At 41.2% G+C, this 20,047-nt stretch overlaps 1 protein-coding gene across 5 annotated transcripts in view; it reads right to left on the bottom strand.

Moving 5' to 3' along the window:
• Nucleotides 1-1,511: 1,511 nt before the first annotated feature.
• The window catches only part of KCNJ16 (potassium inwardly rectifying channel subfamily J member 16), a 53,540-nt gene continuing 35,004 nt past the window's right edge, over nucleotides 1,512-20,047 (bottom strand). For 2 of the 5 annotated variants that reach the window (XM_027568298.1, XM_027568297.1), the window contains one exon: nucleotides 1,512-5,026. In XM_027568298.1, coding sequence (XP_027424099.1) covers nucleotides 3,679-4,938 — 1,260 coding nt within the window. In that variant the 5' untranslated portion in view covers nucleotides 4,939-5,026 and the 3' untranslated portion in view covers nucleotides 1,512-3,678. Of the gene's footprint in view, nucleotides 5,027-5,504; nucleotides 5,644-12,676; nucleotides 12,813-20,047 lie in introns of those variants that run through there. The other 3 variants (XM_027568300.1, XM_027568296.1, XM_027568299.1) reach the window with 3 other exon arrangements.

Below are 20,047 nucleotides of genomic sequence, written 5' to 3'. Positions count from 1 at the left end.
CACATCTCCTGGCCAACTCAGAAGTAGTTCAGTACAAATATCTAAAGGGAGGATCTAGATTTCTTGGCATGTATAATAAAGATCTTCCACTTGAATACATGGATGCAGTTTGGTCTTACTGGGGGGCTGAGTCGAGTATTAGCAGAGTTTTGCTTTTTTCCCAAGCTGCACCGTGCTTGCTTGCCTGAGTTTGCCTGAGTCTCGGTAGGTTTCGGTCACTTGCCCTAGTGAAAGTCCTGTTGTTATAATTCCAGGGGAGGGAGAGGAAGGAGATAAAGGGCAGCCCCACAGTGGGCCTGGTCAGTCTTCTTATCAAGGTCACTCAGCTCTCCATGTCTCAGAGGGATTTCCAGGCCCGAAGTAATTCTTTCATGTTTGTTTTACAATATAGTGGCATTTCCTCAGGTCCCCAGAAACTGTGTACTTTCCACACAGACCAACTCTGTCCAATGTCAAGTACAAGTACGAGCTGGACCCAACCGGCACATCTTTTTTTTTTTTTTCTTTACCGCTTGCTGTTTGGTGAGAAATCATTTCTTTTCACTCACGCAGAAGTCTGGAGATATGCCATCTAGAGCTGCCCTCTTTCCTACTTTTCTGACGTGCCCTGTCCAAGGCGTGTCCTCGGTTGCCCCTCATCTCTGGATGGTTGCAAGACCTTCAGCTACAGAGTTTGAGGTCTAGGGCAGAAGGATGGGTGAAGGGAGTCAAGGGGCATATGCCAACTAACTCAGACCCAGGGAAGGGGCTTTCTTAAAGGTCACATCCAGAGAACTCTGCTATTATCTCATGGGCCGGATCCACACCAGTTGAATGACTCCCCCACCCTACCTGTCACCCCCTGGCTGCAAGGGAGACTGAGAAGCTTAGTTGTTATATATATATATATATATATATTTTTTTTTTTTTTTCTGGCACATTCTTGTCCCAATAGTTAGGAAGAAGCAAAGACTGAGATATTTGATGATATGGAAATTAAAAATATCCACCCCACTGTTTTGTTGTGGGGACAAAGTGTAAGTGTGCAAAGCACCCAAGGGTGTTTGATGGGCGGGGGGTACGTGAAATAGCATTTCCTTCTCTCTCCTGGTGCTCCCTCCCTCTTCGAGGGCCCGGTTCACAGGCAGAGCACACAGTGGAGAACGCCCTGTTGCCACGATGTTTTTCCCATCTAATTAAGTCCCACTGAAGAATTTCATCTTTAGGGAGAAAAATAGCTGCCACCAGAAAGAAAAGAAATATTCGGCCTCCTTCTCATCATGGACTGAGCGTTTGAAACTAGAAATGCCGTTTTGCGGGGAGCCTTCTTGCAGAGCTTGCAGAAGTAAAACTGTTAATTCAGATCTAGCTGTTCTACAAGCTGTTAGAAACCCATAAAAACACTTTATAATTCTGCCTACGTTCTAATTCTGTGAGGCAGCAGTCTCATTTTTGCGTGCCCTGTACCCAGTGCTGAGCACGTCGACAAGAGTTTACACTAAACTGAAATATAGGCAAATGCACACAATTTCTGCATTACTTTAAGATCTTTATTATTAACTCATCGGGGGTGTCAAAGTATGTTATAAATCTAAACAGAAAATTAGAAATAAATGTGACATGGGAACACGGCTTTTACATTCTACTCAGGGTAAGAGGATTTGCTGGTGGGAACACATAGCACAGGGAAATGTAATTATTGGACGTTGACACTTCTATTCTGATATTAACTAACAAAACCAGAATCATGGATTGACAGAGTCCAGGAAGCAAAGCAAAGTGAAATGAAACTAGACGTGTGTGAAACAAACTTAGAAAGTCGGGGGGAGAGCATCTGGATTTGTTGTAGTGCTGGTTGATTTCTACTTGGTAGATTGTGGTACTCTAATTTAGCTGAGTAATTGCCACTACAAATCTACAATGCATGTGTAATTTTAAAAACGGGTTTTGCATTTCTGAAGCCAGACAGAAAAATAATTGCATTCTTCAGATCCCCGATATTAAGCTTCAAGACAGTTTTACAACCTGGGACCTGAACAAATCTCTTATCCATAAAACAACAGGAATAAAAGATTTGCACACGCGCATTTAAAAAAGTAACCTCACTGCTCATGGTCAAAAGAAACAAGGAAAGGAAGGAAGGGAAAAAAAAAAAGAAAAACACTTTACATACCTACATATTTTACTTTGATTGGTAATCGCAGCCTGTATGATTCAGTTCAATTTACTTGTAAGCTTTAATTTAAATGGGGGTGGGGAGCTTTTCCAGAAACAGCAAAAACGATTTGTGTGTACATGCATTTAAATAAAATAAACAAAGGAAAAACTGTGGCATATACGTAATGAGTAAAGAAACACATAATTCTGAATGAAGCTAATAATTGTTCAATTTATAAAGCTGAAAGTACCTTTACTCATAGGGAATTGGGCTTAAAGTAATCATGATCTTTTATCTTTTAACGCAGAAATAGAGCATACAGATTTATTTCCTAAAATTTAAGCAATTCCATAACACTTATCTGTTTAATAATGTGAATAAAAATCACCTTATATTTCACAAAATCCATTTAAATGATCGTTCCAAGTTCAAAGGGAGAGTTGCTGAAGATCTAGAATTCAAGTCATTTATGTCTTATAAAGTGACCAAGACAGGAAACATACATAACTGCTTGCGGACACAAATAAATGTCTTTCCCCTTGCTGTCCCCCCACGCCTCCCCCTCCTCAAAACAAAACAAAACAAAACAGAACAAAAACCGGTTCCATCCCTTACATAAGCCGGCAAAAGCTGCTGCAGTCTTTCGGGACGGAGCACGGGTTTTCACTCCAAGGGTCCCTCATCCCATCTCTGTGATCCAATTTCTTCATGTTGTCTTTGGAGAAGAGTTGGGGTGGGCAGAGGAAGCCCCCTTGCTGGAGATACTAGAAAAGTCATTGTTGCCTTATTTCTGCTCTTCCATATAAAGCCATTTGCTGCAGTCACCCAGGGCATTTGAAAGAGAAATACTGTTCTGAATAACATCAACTTTTCTTCTGCCTTATGAGTTAGAAAAAACAAAATACAGCTCCTAGCGTTCGTTGATCCTCACCTGCGCAAGTGTCAGGGTGTCTATTTCTTACAGTCTCTACCTCTTTCTGCTGATACCAAGAGACTATGAGGGGCAGACATCAAACCTCCCAGGTGATTTCAGTTAAATATCTCAATGTTATAATCTACTGCATGCATATCTTGCATATCTTGGTTAGATGACATAATGTTTTCCTAGGAAACTACTATCAATGTAGATACATTTAAAAATTTGTTACTCATGCTGGTTGCCTGTCTTCTATTTTTATTTATGTCAGTATCCTACCTTTGTTCTCCATCACTGAATATGACACCTCCAATTGAAGATGGAAGTGTGTGATATAAGACAAGGAGATGAAATTTAAATTAATCAGTTAGGCTCTTAATAGCATCCCTAATACCAAATTTGCTAGCGCAAAAAAAAATAAATAAATAAATAAAAGTTTACACAATTGGATACTATGTAATTTTTAGATGATCTTTTACCAGATTTAACCTGCTCTTCTTCTCCCCTATCACCATCGAATGCAGCTATACCATTCCTTAAAAGCCCTGCTTATAACTACTTGCCTTAAGGTGACTGGCTACAGAGTAAAATGATTGCGGGGTAACCCTGGTCATCACAATTTGAACTACATTTGGGATTCTACAGAGATTCTATTTAAAGTCAAGACAGCTTTCTGATAAGGGGCTTCCTTACACTCGTCCGTGGTGGAGGTGGTGGTCTCCTCTGGGTTTTCACAGCTGCTGACAATGGCAACCGCACTAAACGACCTTCTTCTGACCGTGGTGTCTGACGTGCCAGATCCTCGGACTGGAGGGGCTTTGTCCGTGTTGTGGAGCTGCTGGTCTTTCCAGTCCAGTTGTTTGGCACTGCAAAAGGGAGCGTATACCTCAACACTCCCCTCAAACTGTAAGCAGTTCACTTTGTAGTACTTTCTCTTAACTTCCAGGACATCATTAAACCTATGGCCCCAGAGAATTTCTCGGGGAACATAGGAACTTCTGGATTGGTGAGAAGTGCCCGTGGAATCACCAGTATAGATAAATGTCACCAAAATCTCAAAGTTATCTTTGGCCACTGCTTTTCGGTCAAGGGCATACAGAGGGCTCTCGTGGTCAATTTCATGAACAATAGTTACTGGTGTGACAAGGATGATCTGGTCGTTGACCAACTTTAGGTCTTTGAATGCCATCGTCATCCGCCCTTCACTGTCTTCAGCGTAGCGGAGAAGTTGGGCTCTCACTGTGCCTTCTACCACATGGTTTGGCCGGAAATCACCAATGCGCCACATGAGGCAAAGCTTCCCATCTCTCATGCCTATGAGGGCAAAATAGCTAAACCGAATGGTTTGAGCTCTCTTTCGAGCGGTTGCCATTTTGGCCAAGGCAGCTCCAATGATGAAGGTGTTTATGATGCAGCTCAGGATGGACTGAAGGATCACCATGAGCACTGCCACGGAGCATTCTTCAGTGACACAGCGGTAACCATAACCTATGGTTGTCTGGGTCTCAAGGGAGAATAAAAACGCCCCTGTAAAGGAATGGACGTTGTCAACACAAGGCGTGATGCCTGGATCATTTAACAGATCGCCATGATGAAAGGCAATTAGCCAAAAGATAGAGCCAAATATCAACCAAGAGAGAATATAAGATAAAGAAAATATCACAAACATATGGCGCCACTTGGTATCTACAAGAGTAGTGAAAATGTCAACCACATAACTCCCCCATTCTCCAAAAATGTGCTTGAAGTACACATTGCAGCTACCATCTTTGTGGAGCAGACGTCTTCTGGCTCTTCTCTTCTCAGCTAGGATGTGCTCTGGAGGATAGCCCGGGTATTTGGGGTTCACGTTTACAATCGGATAGCTGCTGCCGTAATAGCTCATTCTTTCTTCTGTCTTTCAGGCATCCAGGTGGATTTTGTACTAGTAACAGTTCTGTGGCTATTTGTTGATTTAAGTTTTCAGTTAAAACCTGAAAAAAAGAAAATTAAGTATGCTTTAGCTTTTAATTTCCATCTTTATAGCAATTTGCCAAATTTGAAGCAATTTTACGCCATCTGAAATGGCGAAGACTTCATTTGAACGACAGAGACATTCAGTATTGATTACTCATTTCAGTTTAGAATTCAACTCAGTCATTATAGGAACAAAATATGCAATTAGAGAAAATAACATTTTTATCTATGCAAAAGGCTTGGGTAAACACTATGATTATCCCAAATGAAGCCTCACTACCTTTTCTGACCTGATATAAACAAAAGTCTTAATTTTATAGACTCTTCTGGCATGAGGGCGCTTAGAACACAAAGCAATCTTTAATGTAGAAAGGCAAAATAGAATTCAGATATTTGTCTAGCAGGGTTATAAGCCTTCTAACTGTTGAAGTCAGATGGTTTTTCTAAGAAGGATGCTAGGAAGCGTCACTACCTTCATCCTGACATGTAACTTACATAAGTTGCCACAGACCCTCCCCTTCGGCCCTTGACGCGTCCTCTCTCTCTTCCCCCGAGGTTTCTCTTCCTTGTGTATTTCCCAGGACAGAACAGAACTGACTGCGACACTTTCTGGTTCAAGTCCTTTCCACTAGCTCCTTTAGTTTTAAGAGGGCAAAAAATGTTCTTAACCCCAGAGGAGTTAAAACCACGCCCAGGTAAGCTTTCAATAGGTATAAAATTGCTTTTGCTTTTGTCTCGGGACAACCATCCTTTTTCTTTCTTTTTTTTTTTTTTTTTTTTTTGGGCACTGCCATCTCTTCTCTTTCCCTCTGAATAGAAGCCGAAAATTTGCCAAAGTTCTAATCTTGTTTCCCTCTTAAAGGGAGCATACTACAATTGGACTCTGCTCTCCAGCTCTGCAGCATATTCCTGATGCTTTCACGGCCATCTGTAGGCAAAATCGTTATTCCCCCTCCAAATTCGATCTTTAAAAGATCAAGGCAGAACATACAGTTCCTATTGCTTTTATCATCCTTGGAATTGGCCAGTGGTTTTCCCAGCTCAAGTCTGAAAGTAAGTTTTAAAAATTCAATGTTAAATGGTCTTTAGTTACTTCTATGCAAAAAAAAAAAAAAAAAAAAGTCACTGCAGCCCAGTGTAATGGTTTAGTAATTATTAGAATATGCTTTCCACATAACCTGCCTGTGCTAGATGAGGGAAGGGAGGGTAAGGGGAGAAAAGACTTCCCACTAGAGAATCTAGCCAGCGCTGCAAAGAAACTACAGTTAAGAGTCAGTACTGTTGCTGACATTGAGACCCACCCCCCCTTGAAACCGACCAAGGAAATTAATCACAAAGTACTTATCCAACACCTTCCCTGAAAAAGGGAGGAAAGAGTTAATTTCCTTCCAGTCAATAGGAATCACTTTTCTTCTTCTCCAGGGATCAAGCCCACTTCACAATAAACACTTTGTTCGGTGGACCACTGCAAGGATGAACTCTGCTTTCAGCCAGAAAATGCTGTAAGGCGTGTATGAGTTTCTTTCTGTCCATCCACGCACCCCCAGCCACTCTGCCCACTCGTCCTCCAGATTTGCTTTGAGTAATTACATTCCCTCTTTTGTCCTCAACCGGGTTTTGGGGGAGACGGTTGTATAATTTCAGGATGTGACCCAGGGCTGACAAAATGCTTACCGGAATGTTGAATGTAAAATGTTTCCACAAATTTTGCCCACAACATACATCATTCTTGTAGGTTCCTGTCCCATTTGTCATTGAATGACGCTTGACAAACACAAAAAGCTGCTCAAGTTTTCTGGGTCTTCATTCTCTTACCTGATTGCTGTAGGCATGAGAATGGGACCTGTTATAACCCAAGGTCCATATGACTTCAAATTAAAAAAAGTAGATGTGGAGATAGAATTGTTTCCCTGTTAAATGCTTCCAATCACGTTCCTTAAAGGGAACGGCACACACTGTGAGAGTCTGAGAATAAGAAAGCACAGTTCATAAATCAAGAGCTACTGTGTGACTCTGCTCTTTTCTGCTGCCAAAAGAATAAAGAAAGGTTTTTATTTGAAATGGCATGAAGTGTGAATTCCAGCGGTGCCAACAACGGTTATAAACAAGTCATTTTAAAAACACCTTCAATGGTATGCTAATTGGGGAATGAATTTTCAATTAATATAAGCTGTAACTGAGCAAATTCGAGAATGTGGAAAGTTTACTTCTGAATAGTGTAATCATGAGAATTCTGTGAGAATTCTGTCCTAAACCCACCATGCTCTGTGTTCCCCACCATGGCCCACCATGTTGAATTGGTCATTCATTCATTTCAGCTTAACCAGAGAAAAACTTTCAGATTCTGTTCAGGTGGCAGACCCTTGATTCATCTATTCTTTGATTCTCCAACCACGTAAATGATACATTTTCCAAAAGATGATTGTCTTTAAGCTAAATGCCAGATTATAACCAAACTAATTGTAGTGAGTCTTAACCATTTCTCAGATTACCCAATGAGCAAAGAATTTTATGGGCCCTCTTTTGTCAAAACGACTAGACAAACTATTTATTAATATCTTGTTTCATACGTTGTATTCATTTGAACACTTTTTCCCTTGTTTGCTATTAAATAATAGAGGATAAGACTTGTCGATTGAGTGGACATTCTTTGTGTAACAGTGGTGTTACTCAGGATTAAAACCTGGCTTTCAAAGCATCTCCGTGCTTTCATAACCATCTTGTCACCTTCCATTCCATCACAAAAATGCATTTGCAACCTTCCTACTTCTCTATTTCTTTTTGCATGTTGTTCTCCTTGCTCTCTAGAAACTGATGGTGGCTATTTCATTGGGGGCAAAATTCCTTTTTTTATTAAAAATGGGAATCTGAGCACTGCAATGACAAAATTATGGAATATAAAGTGCTGAAGGAAATGCAGAATCTGCAGTCCCACTTTGTACCAGCTTCAAAGTATTTTGCCAGGTGGTTAATGACAAAGGCAAAAAAAAGACTGCGATTTCTTTGTCATGACATGGAATTCTAATATAGAGGTGGCTAGAGTGAGAGGCAAGGCAGGGTCGGGATGATGGGTCGTTTCCCGAGAATGCCATCAAAGTCATTACAGTTTACTCCACCCCACGGAGACGACGCAGAGAGAGAAAGTTCGAGGGGTCAGCAGACCCAATTCTGACAGTGACTATTCTCAGATGCTACTCATTGTATTAAGTTCAGACATTTAAAAAAAAAAAAAAAGCTTCTTAATCCACTTGCACTAGTGGGACCTGCTTTTAGTCCTCAGTGTTCTAGATAGTTGTATGAATTCAAGGAGAAACCTTTACTGATTTAGCATGTTTCAAATGGGCTACACACAGGATGGAATATTTTCAGCAAAACAAGTGACCACCCCGAATATCTGTCCCCATTTCTCAATGCATAGAAGTGCCTCAGTCAGACTCATCCATTGTGAAGCAATCCCTCTGTCATTTTGCTATATCCTCTCAAATTCAGCTCTTTACCAAGCAGACTACCCTTGCAGGTGGTTCTTCAACTAAAACTTTTCATTAGCATGTTGAAAGTACAACGTAACGGTTAAAACTTTGGAATCCCATGTCAGCTTCAAAAATAAAATTCGATCTTGTCTCTAGCATCTGCTTACTTTAAATATATTAATAGTGATTCAAATTGGCTTTTTGTAATTTGAGACACACCACAAACAATGCTCTAAATATCTTTGGTGAAATTCAATTATTAATGCCCGTGGCCTGTGATATTAACAAGTACTGTCTTTAGCATGTCCATGACTTAACATGAAGTCACCGGTAATCAAGTTACTTTCCTGGCGACTATGCGATGAGATAAATTTTAGTAGACACACGAGAGAGGAAGAGGCAGAGAGTACAAAGGGTGGCCTAGATTCTGTGTGCAGGTCATTGTCTTTGGAGACTGGCTTGGGTGCCTCTCTGTGGTGCATGGAGGGGCCAGAGCAGGGGTGGCAGGCGGGTAGTGAGAGAAGGTGTAGTCAGATGGTCCTTGTGGGTGCGCCCTGGATGCTAAGGAGGAAAGAAAGAGGGGTGTTAATGGGATAGGACAGAACCCAAACAAGCTGGGGTTATTTTGCTCAAAACCTGTCCCACAACTTGTTGCCTCGGAATTACGGAGCCTTGTGTTGCCTGAAATCCTCAGAAGACATTCAGACACAGTTAGGTGGAGCTCTTCATTCAGCCACTGAGAACCCACTAGATGCTGCCCAGACTTCTCCAAGTAGTCCCTGTCTCCCGAATGTCAAATAAAGTCTCCTTTGTTGACATTCTATGGCATTCTCGTGTTTCTTCTCAGCTGGTCAAAGCAGGTCTCCGGTTAAGCTATTGCCTTTGACCTCTCCCTTCTCTTCTCCCTCCCAACCGTAGCCTCCAACCCTGGTCCAAATTCTCAGTGACAAGGAATTTTGCCTCTTTCCTGATATAACTCTACAATTTCTCCTGAATCAGTTTAAGAAAGTTTTGCGCTGGGGCGCCTGGGTGGCTCAGTGGGTTAAGTGTCTGACTCTTGATTTTAGCTCAGGTCCTGATCTCTGGGTTGTGAGATTGAGCCCCACATCGGGCTCCAAGCTGGGCATGGAACCTGCTTAAGATTTTCTCTCTCCCTCTCCCCTTACCCCTCCCGCTCTCTCTCTAATTTAAAAAAAAAAAAAAAATGAGAAGTTTTGAGCCAGTTTATGATAGGAAAGGGGCTCTCTACTATGCGATGAGCAAACAACTGAACTGAATCCAGAGCTGGGAGGGAGAAGCAGAAGTCTGGTGTTACAACATTGCTAGTAACTTTATCTGGAGAGCCTCTTTCTAGTCCATATTTTTCTTGAGTAAGTAATATCTACATCCTGATCATAAATCTTGCTGCATCCCAAATGATGCTGTGTTTTATAAAAAAGTAGGAAAAAAAATAGAGGCTGGGATTATGTTTCTCCATTTTCTGGATATCAAGCTCATACCAAAATAATAAGAATTATAAATCCGAATTATCCTCCCTTAAAAACAAATTACCTTAATAAGCAATAGTCTGAAATAAAATGTGTTTTGGTGTTGCAGAGAAATCATGAATCGGGAGGCAGATTCCAGTTCCAGGTCTATCCCCAACATCCTGAGTGGCTTAGGAAAGTAACTTTTCTCTGAACCTCAGTGTCCTCATGCATGATACAGGGATAAGAATACCTATGTTACTGAGTGATTGTGAGTCTCAGTGAGATAAGGACTGGGAAGACATCTTTCACTGGGCCACGCTCATAGTAATTACTCAGTAATTGTTGCGTGAGTCTGAATCCTACAAGGGCTCAGTTTCCCCCGCTGTAAAAATATCAGAGCATCTGCTTGAACCCTGTCAAAGAGCTTTCCACTTCCATGACAGAAGGGCCGACAATGTGGCTCCCGGTAGATATTTCTACTTAAGCTCAGGGATGGTACCTCTGTTTCCCACCACTAAGCCACGTGGCCCAATTCTCTCTGTCTTTCCACTAGCTCCCCAAAGCTCCAGGGACCGGATCATTTAGCTTTCCTTTTCACAACTGTCACCAAATGGGAAATCCCCTATTCCTTGTCCTCAACACACACGCACGCACGCACACACACTCGCATATACATGCATACACATGCTTTCAACTCAGTTTTAAAACTGTATTGCTTAAAAAAAATTGGATTGCTATTTCCTCTGAACAACCAAGCTAAAGGGAACAAGCCTGACAAGCTTGGCAAAGTTAACAGGTTAAAGAAATTCACAGGGTGGTTATCATGTTTATTCTTTGTCTTAAGTGGTATGGGCATGTTTTACGAAGGTGGTTCTGAAGGTTTCTCTTGTTCTTATCGCGATAATCAGCCCATCCCTGTCTTGAGTGCATACCAGCCTGAGTTGCTCAGAACTTATTTTGCGCTGTATCTGGGTTGGTCACAGAAGCTGGATATCACGAGATCTTATGTCTTTTTAAAGACCACAGTTCAATTTCCTCTTGGTGCAGAAGGTTCCCCAGCGATCTCTAAAACTCTCCAGGGGGAATTTGTTGCTGTCTTCATTCTTTTGTTTTGTCTTTTTTTTTTTTTAAATTGAGCTCCTACTGTGTGCCAGGACCACCCACTTTAGGAATTAGTAAAAGTCTTGCTTCTGTGGAACCGTGCCTTTGAGGGCTGTCAAAATGAAGCATTAACGCGGAGAATGGCTGGAGCAAGGAGGGAGATTGCCTTTTGGCCAGGGTGATCAGAGAGCGTTTGGTGAAGGACTTGACCTTCAAGCGAGAGCATGCTCTTCACTGCTCCTGCCTGTGCCCTTTGGTAAACATGTTCTCAACTTGGGCCTTGTTCACCGTCCTATTTTGTTTGTTTGAGACACAGTCACTATCTAGTTGTTAAGGCTCTCACTACAGGTGTAGTCTGGATGCTGCACCCTTTGTTCTAAGCTTTTTTAAGGCCTGGTTCTCATAAGAACCTATCATTACAGGAGCTCATCTGCATTTTTATCACTGAAATCAGGCTTTCCTGATCAGGTAAAAACCTGGTTTTACCTGGTCTACATAACACCCTTCGAACTCATCTCTTGCTACTTTCATACAGAGCGGATAGCTCTGACCTGAAATGTAAATAACCCTTCTCCTGCTACCGTGGGTCCCGTCCATGCTCCATATTATGGCTGATCTTACATTAGCGTTGTTAAAGGACAAAAGTATGGGGATCAAAGACTTGGATTCTAGTCATGGTTCTACCACATCTCAGCTGCATCTTACAAATATCTTTCAGCTTCCTTTTATTGATTTAAAACATAGGGACAGGGTGCCTGGGTGGCTCAGTCGGTTAAGCATCTGCCTTCGGCTCAGGTCAGGATCCCAGGGTCCTGGGATCGAGCCCCACATCAGGCTCCCTGCTCAGTGGGGAGCCTGCTTCTCCCTCTGCCTTTCCCCTTGGGTGCGCTCTCTCTTTCGCTCTCGCTCTCTCTCACTCTCTCAAATAAATAAAATCTTTTTTAAAAAGTAAATAAAACAGGGACAGTGTTTGACTCTCTCAAAATCTTTTGGTAGAGAATGAATGGCATAATATAAAAGAGCACCATGGCCAGCATCTTGCAAACTGTCCCATTTATAGCCTCTGTTTAACCCTTAACTTGAATACATATTTCTCCTCTGTTTCTTGCAATAGCTTATAATACTGGGTCTTTACCTAGTCTGGGAGAGATGGCTGTCTGAGCTACAATCCGTAAAATGAATACAAGTTAACCAAATAGGAAGAAAGAGAAAAAGAGTTTCCCAGGCAGATAAACAGCATTTGCAAAGGCTCTGTGACTCAAGGATGCATAGGGCATGCTTTCCAAAGAACTGAATTCAGGCAGGGGAGGCGGGGCGGGGGGCGGGAGTGGAAGCTGGAAAGAGAGCTAGAGACAGAGCATAAGGGACCTAGCGGCAGAATTTAAGATTTGGGTCTTTCTCCCAAGAGCAATAAAAGCAACTGAAGTACCTTCACTAAGAGCACAGCATAATAACATTTCTGTTTTTCAAAAGACCTCTCTGGCGATCCAGTGGAAAATCGGTTGGAGAAATTTAAAAGCTGACGCGGGGAGTAACCCAGGAAGGCATTTCAATGATCAGGTAAGAGAGGATGGTGGCTGGCGGCTAGGATTGGGATGATGCGGTAGAAATGGAAGAAGCCACTTACCACCGGAATGTTTCTTCACCTGCCCCTGGTGCAGAGTCACATGACCTTGGAGTGACCAATCAGAACGTCACAAACAAGACTGCTTCTTGAGGCAGTGATGATGCAAGGATGCCGAAGCCCATTATTCCAGGCAACTACACGGAGTCAAGAGGTCATTGGTGTGGCGGAGCATCTAAGTGGCTCCAGAGAAGGGCACAAGTCACAGCTCCTGGGGAGACAGTCCCCAAGATAAGATTTTCACTTCGTCCTGCCCCCTGCTTTCTCTTTTTATCCTTCCTTTGATGCTATAAGCTACCTGTTACCTTTCCAATAATATTCTCTTCTGCTTGTGTTACCCAGGGATAGTTTTCATCGCTTGAAAAGAGAAAATTCAGTTAAAATTCAGTTTCATTTGCATTTTAAAAATATCTCCCAGATGCAAAAGTGTGGTCTAATCACTCTCCCTTACTCCCATCACATAAACCAGCAGCAAATCCTGTGGGCTCACCTTCAAAGTAGATCTCATATCTAATCATGTCTCCTGGTAGTCGAAGCCCCCATGTCTTCAATGGACCCCTAAGAGATTTTCTCTTTCTGCCCTTGTTGTACTTCTATCTACCCTTTTAAAAAATAAAATCAAAACATGTCACTCTCCCGCTTAAAACCCTCCAGCATCTTCCCAGTCTTCCCCTTGCAACTAGAGGAATTTGCATAATCTGTATTGTATACAGAGCAGATACCTCTGACCTCTGCTCACCTTTGGAAATTACCTCCTACCACTCTCCTTCCTACTGTTCACTCTCTAGCGTCACTGTGTCTCTCTCTTTCACTAACACAAAGGTCCAAAAATTATAGTCTAAGGGCCAAATCTGGCTCACTGGTCGCTTTCGTAAAGTTTTATTAGAACACAACATTCAGACCATTATTTATAAAATTGTCTGCAGCTACTTAAGACTTGAGTGGTTGCAACAGAAACTGTGATTCACAAAGCCAAAATATTTATGATCTGACTCTTTACAGAAAAAGTCTGCTAAATTCCACTCTAACGCACCAGCCCATTCCTGCCTCAGGGCCTTTGTGCTTCCTTTTCTGACTGTGTGGCTTCTTCTCATCACTGAAGTCTCCTCTTCAATGTCACCTTTTCAGAGAGGCCATGTCTGAAGAGGAGGTAAACGAAAATCCTCCCCCACATCCTTATTTTCTGGATCATAAACATGATTTTCATTTCAAAACGCTTGCCGCGACTGGTTGATGACTTGTTTGTTGGCTGGATGGCCCCATGGAATAGGTTGTAAGCTTCATGAAAAAAGATCCCCTTGACTTCTTTGCTACTGTAGGTCCAGCAGCCAGAATAACACGTAACGTGCAGGTTCTCACTAAGTAGACACTGAAGGAAGGAACTAATACATCCTTAAGGAGATTTTAGTCCTAGTAAAAGCATCAGCATTCCTCGAAGTGTTAAAATGTCAATGCTGATGGTTCTGCAAACATCAGCTCTCAGTTCCTTCCATTTACCTTGCTTCTCCTCTATCCTAGCTGCCAGTTCACACATGGTTAAAAAATACATATATATCCTACTGTTTACTTCAGGCTAGCAGCTTCCCTAGGACTGCAGATTTCACTATGATAATGCCCGTAATTGTGCTGCAGAACTCCGGAAATCTGGAGTTGGGAAAAAAAAATGAGCCTGGCACTAACAAGTATTTCGTAAAGTTTATTAAAGCAACAATTGCATTATTAGAAGTGTGGTTCTCCCAACACTGATGCATGTAACTATATCGTCATTTTAAAGATATGTTCAAATACAATATATATTATACTACTTAATTTGAGCTGTTTCTGGAGGGAAGATGGCATGACATGACAATAGTCTAGGCGTTTGCAACAGCCTCTGATCCAGCAACTCCATTTGTGTCAGTTTATCCTAAAGAAATGATCATGGATGAGCATAGCGACATGGCTAATTTGTACAACTATTTGTAATAGCAAATTTTGGCCCTGGCCTAACCATCTAATAAATGTGGGATTGTTTCATAGATAATGGTACAATCATAATATTACTCGGTACTTTTAATATAGCCATTAAAAGTGATGGAGTAGAATGAGAAACATGGTGAAACATATCATCCGGTGGAAAAAATAAAACAGGGCTAAAAACAAAAAAAAAAAAAAAGGAGCTGTAAAACAACGTGTACTATATATATATATATATATATATTTGTATAAGAGAATGCTGTGCAACAAAATGTTAATTGTGGCCCTCTCTGTCTGGTATGATGATTTTTTGCTCTTCCTTTTTCTTCTCTTTTCTTATTTATATTTTACAGTGAACATGCATTGCTTTAGCAAAGAGAGAAAAGCAGGTAATTTCAGTTGGAACCAATTCTGAGGCTCCACAAAGGGAAAGCAAACCAATAGCAATCTAAAAGCATTTATTAGGGCCTTTAAAAGGCAACTATAAATAACCCAGAGAGGCAGACAGTCCTACAGACGTTTAAAGTCAGACATTGATGCTGTAATTTTTGCTGGAACAATTCACAGAAACAAATATAGTGACATTTAATTCATCTAAGTAAAACCAGATCTCATTTAAAACAAGGGGGTGGGGGTTGGGATGGAGAGGGAATCAGGTCAGATTTGGCCACTGGAGACCAATTGCAGAAATCATGAAAGCAGTTGGTAACAAATCAGGGATACATAAAGCAAAGTTAAAATTAAACAGGCATCAAATGCAATCCTCCCTCTTGGTACCCCCTTTCCTCCCTTCCCCATTCCAAAACATATTAAACTGTTAATACCTTCATTTCTTGGCTGGCTTTACCAAAGTCTGTTTTAGGCATCTTTCTTTTATCTTAATATTTTCAATAACTTTGGAAAGAAAATGTTAAAAGTTGTGCTATTTTGCAACTTTACTACCTTAAGGCCTATGTTGTTAGATTTTAAGACCCAAGGAAATCATCCTTTGAAATGGGTGGATTTAAGAAGGGCAGTCATATGTTTATGATGTGGATTTACCTAAATAGATGGCCCTAGCCAGTTCTTAATAATTCATTTTCATGAACTCCAAAACCTCATTAAGAGACCTCCACAAGCAGTAGAGCATAGCGGTGTTTCTTTAAGTGTAGTCTACCACCAACCTGCTTGCAAAATCCTAGGGGAGAACATTACACCTGCAGATCCTTGGACTTCACCTCAATCATTTTGATCCCCTTCCCCCTCTCCCCAGCCCCAGCTGATTCTTATATATCCTCAAGATAGAGATCTACTATCTTAGCATTTCAAGAATTGAGACACTGAGATTGAGTTCAGATATCTGCTTAATCATTAGTGAGATTAGGCACTTGTGCGTAAGTTTCTTATCCTCTTTGAGCCATGATTTGCCCATCTGAAAAATGCAAATCATACAATTGCCATGAATATTAAATGAAACTGTGTTCCCAAATCTCCTTTCACGGTGCTGGTACTCAGTACATATTTAATTTCAATGCTTCTAGCTATGACTACAGTCCATTCAAGTATAGATCTAAATGATGAGAGAGAGAGAGAGAGGCTACCATTTTCTTTAACCATAAATTATTAGATTGGCAATTTCCCAGACTTGTTTGAAAGTTCCCATCTAGCATCCAATGGCCTGGACATAACCTTCAGGGAGACGTGGCAGATCTGCCCAGAAAAGCCACAAGTATCATTAAGAATAGGAGTCATTATATTCTAGTCACCCACCTTGCTTTTTAAATGCCAGGTTACCTGTGACTGACCTTTAGTAGCTTCCATATAGTCTGGTTTGGGAGCTGCTTTGGTTGAACCTAGGTGTGCATTCCAAAACAAATGTCATCTATGGAAAACATATGTCCCATGACTTTTGACCTTCTTCAAGTTTGGTGTTTATGGCATTCCAACAGAAAACCCAGTCGTATCTCTCTGTTGGCATGCTCCCATTTTGTGCAAACTGCCTGCAAACTGACCTTTTTGGCACAGAGAATCTACCGATTGGCCTATTCAATCTGGGAATCACTGAACTCACACATATGATTTGCTAGTAGACCAGGAACTCCCTGAATAGTGTCTTCAACTTCTTTACCCTTTAAATGATGGAGTTTCTACATTAACCTGTCAAAATGAAAACTCAGGACACTTCTTTGAGGAGGAAAAGAAAGCAACTGTTATTGGCTGTTATCTCAATTTCCATTGTCCCTTGTGGATACGGATAAATTGAGAAAAGGCCTTTAAAAATGTAAGACAAAAGATCTCCCTGGGAAGCTCCAGATAGGTAGCCTACTGAGGCAGTACCTTAAGCTCCCTGTTGCCTATTACAGGAGATTAGCTTTCTATTAGCCTGTGCCTTTTCAAGGGTACTTGGCAAAAAAACATTGCCATTTATCACAGATAATAGAAGATTTAAGTAGCTGATGGAAGTTAGAGTATTTGATAGACTCTTGAATTTCCATGCATTTGTTTTTTATACTTTCTCCACCAGTTATAGTCCTGTCTCCACTACAGTGTTAGAGAAGCAGAATGAATCATCCTACCCTGAGTTGGAAGTTTTGATTCTATTATCTATGAATGCCCATGCAAACAGAGGTGACCCAAATTAGTAATAGTTCTCTTAAAAAGAGAAGTGATACTATTCCCAGTATATTTATCTTGATGGACACTAGGGAGTTCAGTGTGGGGCAGATGGGGACACCTCATGCTAAGATATTTAAACCTTCATTGTAAAAGAGACTGTTTCATTTAGCTAAACTATTTCAATGCCTGTAATAAGCTAGAAAAAATCGTGGGAACAACCTTAGTGTATTCTTCAATTCGATTAACATTCAACTATATCTGAGGCATTGTGAGGGCTATTACTGAGCATTATGAGGACTATTACTGCCCTGGAGGAGCCTCCATTTGCCAAGTATACCACAGACATCTTGTCAACCCGCTGAAGAAAAGAGGTACCTATGGTAGAATAATAAAGTGGCATGATGCTGTAAATCCAAAAGGAAGGTGGTTGGGTTTGAGACCATCCCAGCATCTAAGGTGCAAAGGTGCTTCTCCAGCATTTTGCTTTTCTGGTTAGTTCTTGATTTTCTAGGCTAATGAAGGAAGATGGTGCTATAGATAAGTCACAGGAGGAAAGCAATGAGAAATCAATTTGCATTTGGCTTGGAATAAATCATATGCTTTGGAAAGAATGCCCCGTTTCTGTACTTTGCAGGCTATTAAAATGATTTTTCTGTTCCGTGAATTCAAGCTATCAGACAGGCAGGATGTAATCAAGGGGAACATTCTGGGCAGTTGAGCAAAAGGCAGTTTAGGAATTTTTATTTTTAATTTCTTGGGCTAATTCATCCAGCAGATAATCTGCCTATGGAAATTTAAGTGGTGCTTGGCTTGAACAAATAGATTTCCCACATCGAAATAAAAATTCATTCTTAGCCAAGAATGTACACAGCATAGCTATATGTAAGAAGGTTTCCAATGTGTCTTGAAAATTCAACAATTTTTAGCTACTGATTTTATTAAAAATTATTCATACAATTGTAACTGTAGCCAACATGGCCTCTCTTCATTTGAGACTGATTGGAGGAGGGGATGGAAATGAATGCTTTCTCTGGTAATATAATCACTTTTGCTTCAACTTCATAAAAATGCCACTCTGCACCCATGTCTGGTAGATAACATTTATGAAAAACTCATTCAACAGATGAGTCTTGGCAGTACTGCCGAAGTTTAAAATCTTAATGGAAAGAATATGCTATGAACTAAAATAGCTTTTTCCATTCATAGAGTTTAGGAGCAGAGGAAGAAATATTGGCTTTTTAACTGAGAAATGTAAACATCATTGGCATTTGAACTTCCAAATTTCATGTAACTTTCCAGTAGAGAGATAGATTGGATGCCCTCATTGAAAAAAAAATTACAAACCAATCCTCAACGGCAGATTTTCAACAACTTGTGAACAGGCCCGTGCCAGCTTCCATGTCCACAAACATTTAAGAAAGGGAACATAATAGGCTGAGGGAATATTTGCCCTGTTAGTCACTCATTGTTGGCTAAATGGCACTAAAATCTCGTGAAAACCAAAGGCCCCACCCCTTCCTCTCCAGCACCACCAATACAGAACTTCCACTTGGATCTTCGGTTCTTGGTACCAGGCTGGCCTTGGCAACACAAGATCTATGCCTGTGCCATCAAGCAAAACTGATCTCCACTTCCCCGCCTCAGCAGTGCCATTCATGTCCTCTATCCTGGTCATTTGAATCAAAGAGCACTCTTTGTATGGAAACAACACATTGGGATTTGTGACCTTGCCCATCTGTAGGCGTATTTCCCTAGTCCCTTTCCCCAAGGAGACTTTACAGTCAGTTCAATAGAACAGCACTAATAAAAATCTCAACTATCTAAACAATGATGGCCAGGAAGTCAAAAAACACCACCTAGGAGCTCAGTGTGGTGCAACCTTCGTTCCAGCCAATAGGCAATTTGTGATGCTAATCAAGGTTTCTCTGTGAGCTCTCTGCTTCTACTTTTAGTGACATCTTCCCCTCAGTCCAGCTGGATCTTTTCTTTCAGAGTCTCAATGCTGTGTCACACTCCCTTCATCCCAACAGCCATCCTGAAAAGCAAATTTTATTATATCCTTTATGCTTTCAAACTAACAAACTAAGGCTTAGAGAGATGAAGTTGTCTACTAAAGAAGTAGGCTTCAGCCCAGGTCTCCATAACTAGATTATAAGTGGTGCATAAAGGTTAATGTCATGCTCTTGGATATACATGTTTTTTTTGTATATAAGGCTCAAGCCAGATCTTCTAGAATCAGGGAGATTGTGTGCTATTCCTGGAAGTCCAAACACCAGAGTTGTAGGGAAACATTTCAGCATCTGTGGTTGTTTTCAAACTTTCCTGACTTATATCTACCCACTTTACAGATAAGATCAGCCCTTGATGTGCACACCAGGATACACGAGCATAAATGACTATCAACCAGGATAATCCCACCTCATTGCACCATTAAGAAGTGTCAGCAAGGAAAGAGGAAATTCAGAGCTGGGGTGGGGGGTGTTTTGGGGAATGCTGTCAATGAGAGCTTGTTGGGCGCTGCCTTTTCATGGAGAGGAATGTTTCCAACTGTGAGATTACACTGCCAGTGGGTGGGCTTGTTGGCTTTGGACGCCCTTTGGAATGAAGCCAGCGTCTGAACACAAAGGGAAAAACAATCTAGTGTGGATGATGTCACAGAGCATCCTGAGGAAAGCAGCAAGGATAACGCTTCCTACTGCTTGGATCCAAAGAACACAGACTTATTTTGGTGTGAATTCCTTGTGCAGCCAGTAGCTTGACTCTTATGGAGGGATCAGTCCTAATCATAAAGACTCAGTGCTGGAGAGGAGGGTGTGTATCTGT

This window comes from Zalophus californianus, chromosome 16, assembly GCF_009762305.2.
Source record: "Zalophus californianus isolate mZalCal1 chromosome 16, mZalCal1.pri.v2, whole genome shotgun sequence".
Classification (NCBI taxonomy): domain Eukaryota; kingdom Metazoa; phylum Chordata; class Mammalia; order Carnivora; family Otariidae; genus Zalophus; species Zalophus californianus.
This window is presented reverse-complemented; position numbering and strand designations above follow the sequence as displayed.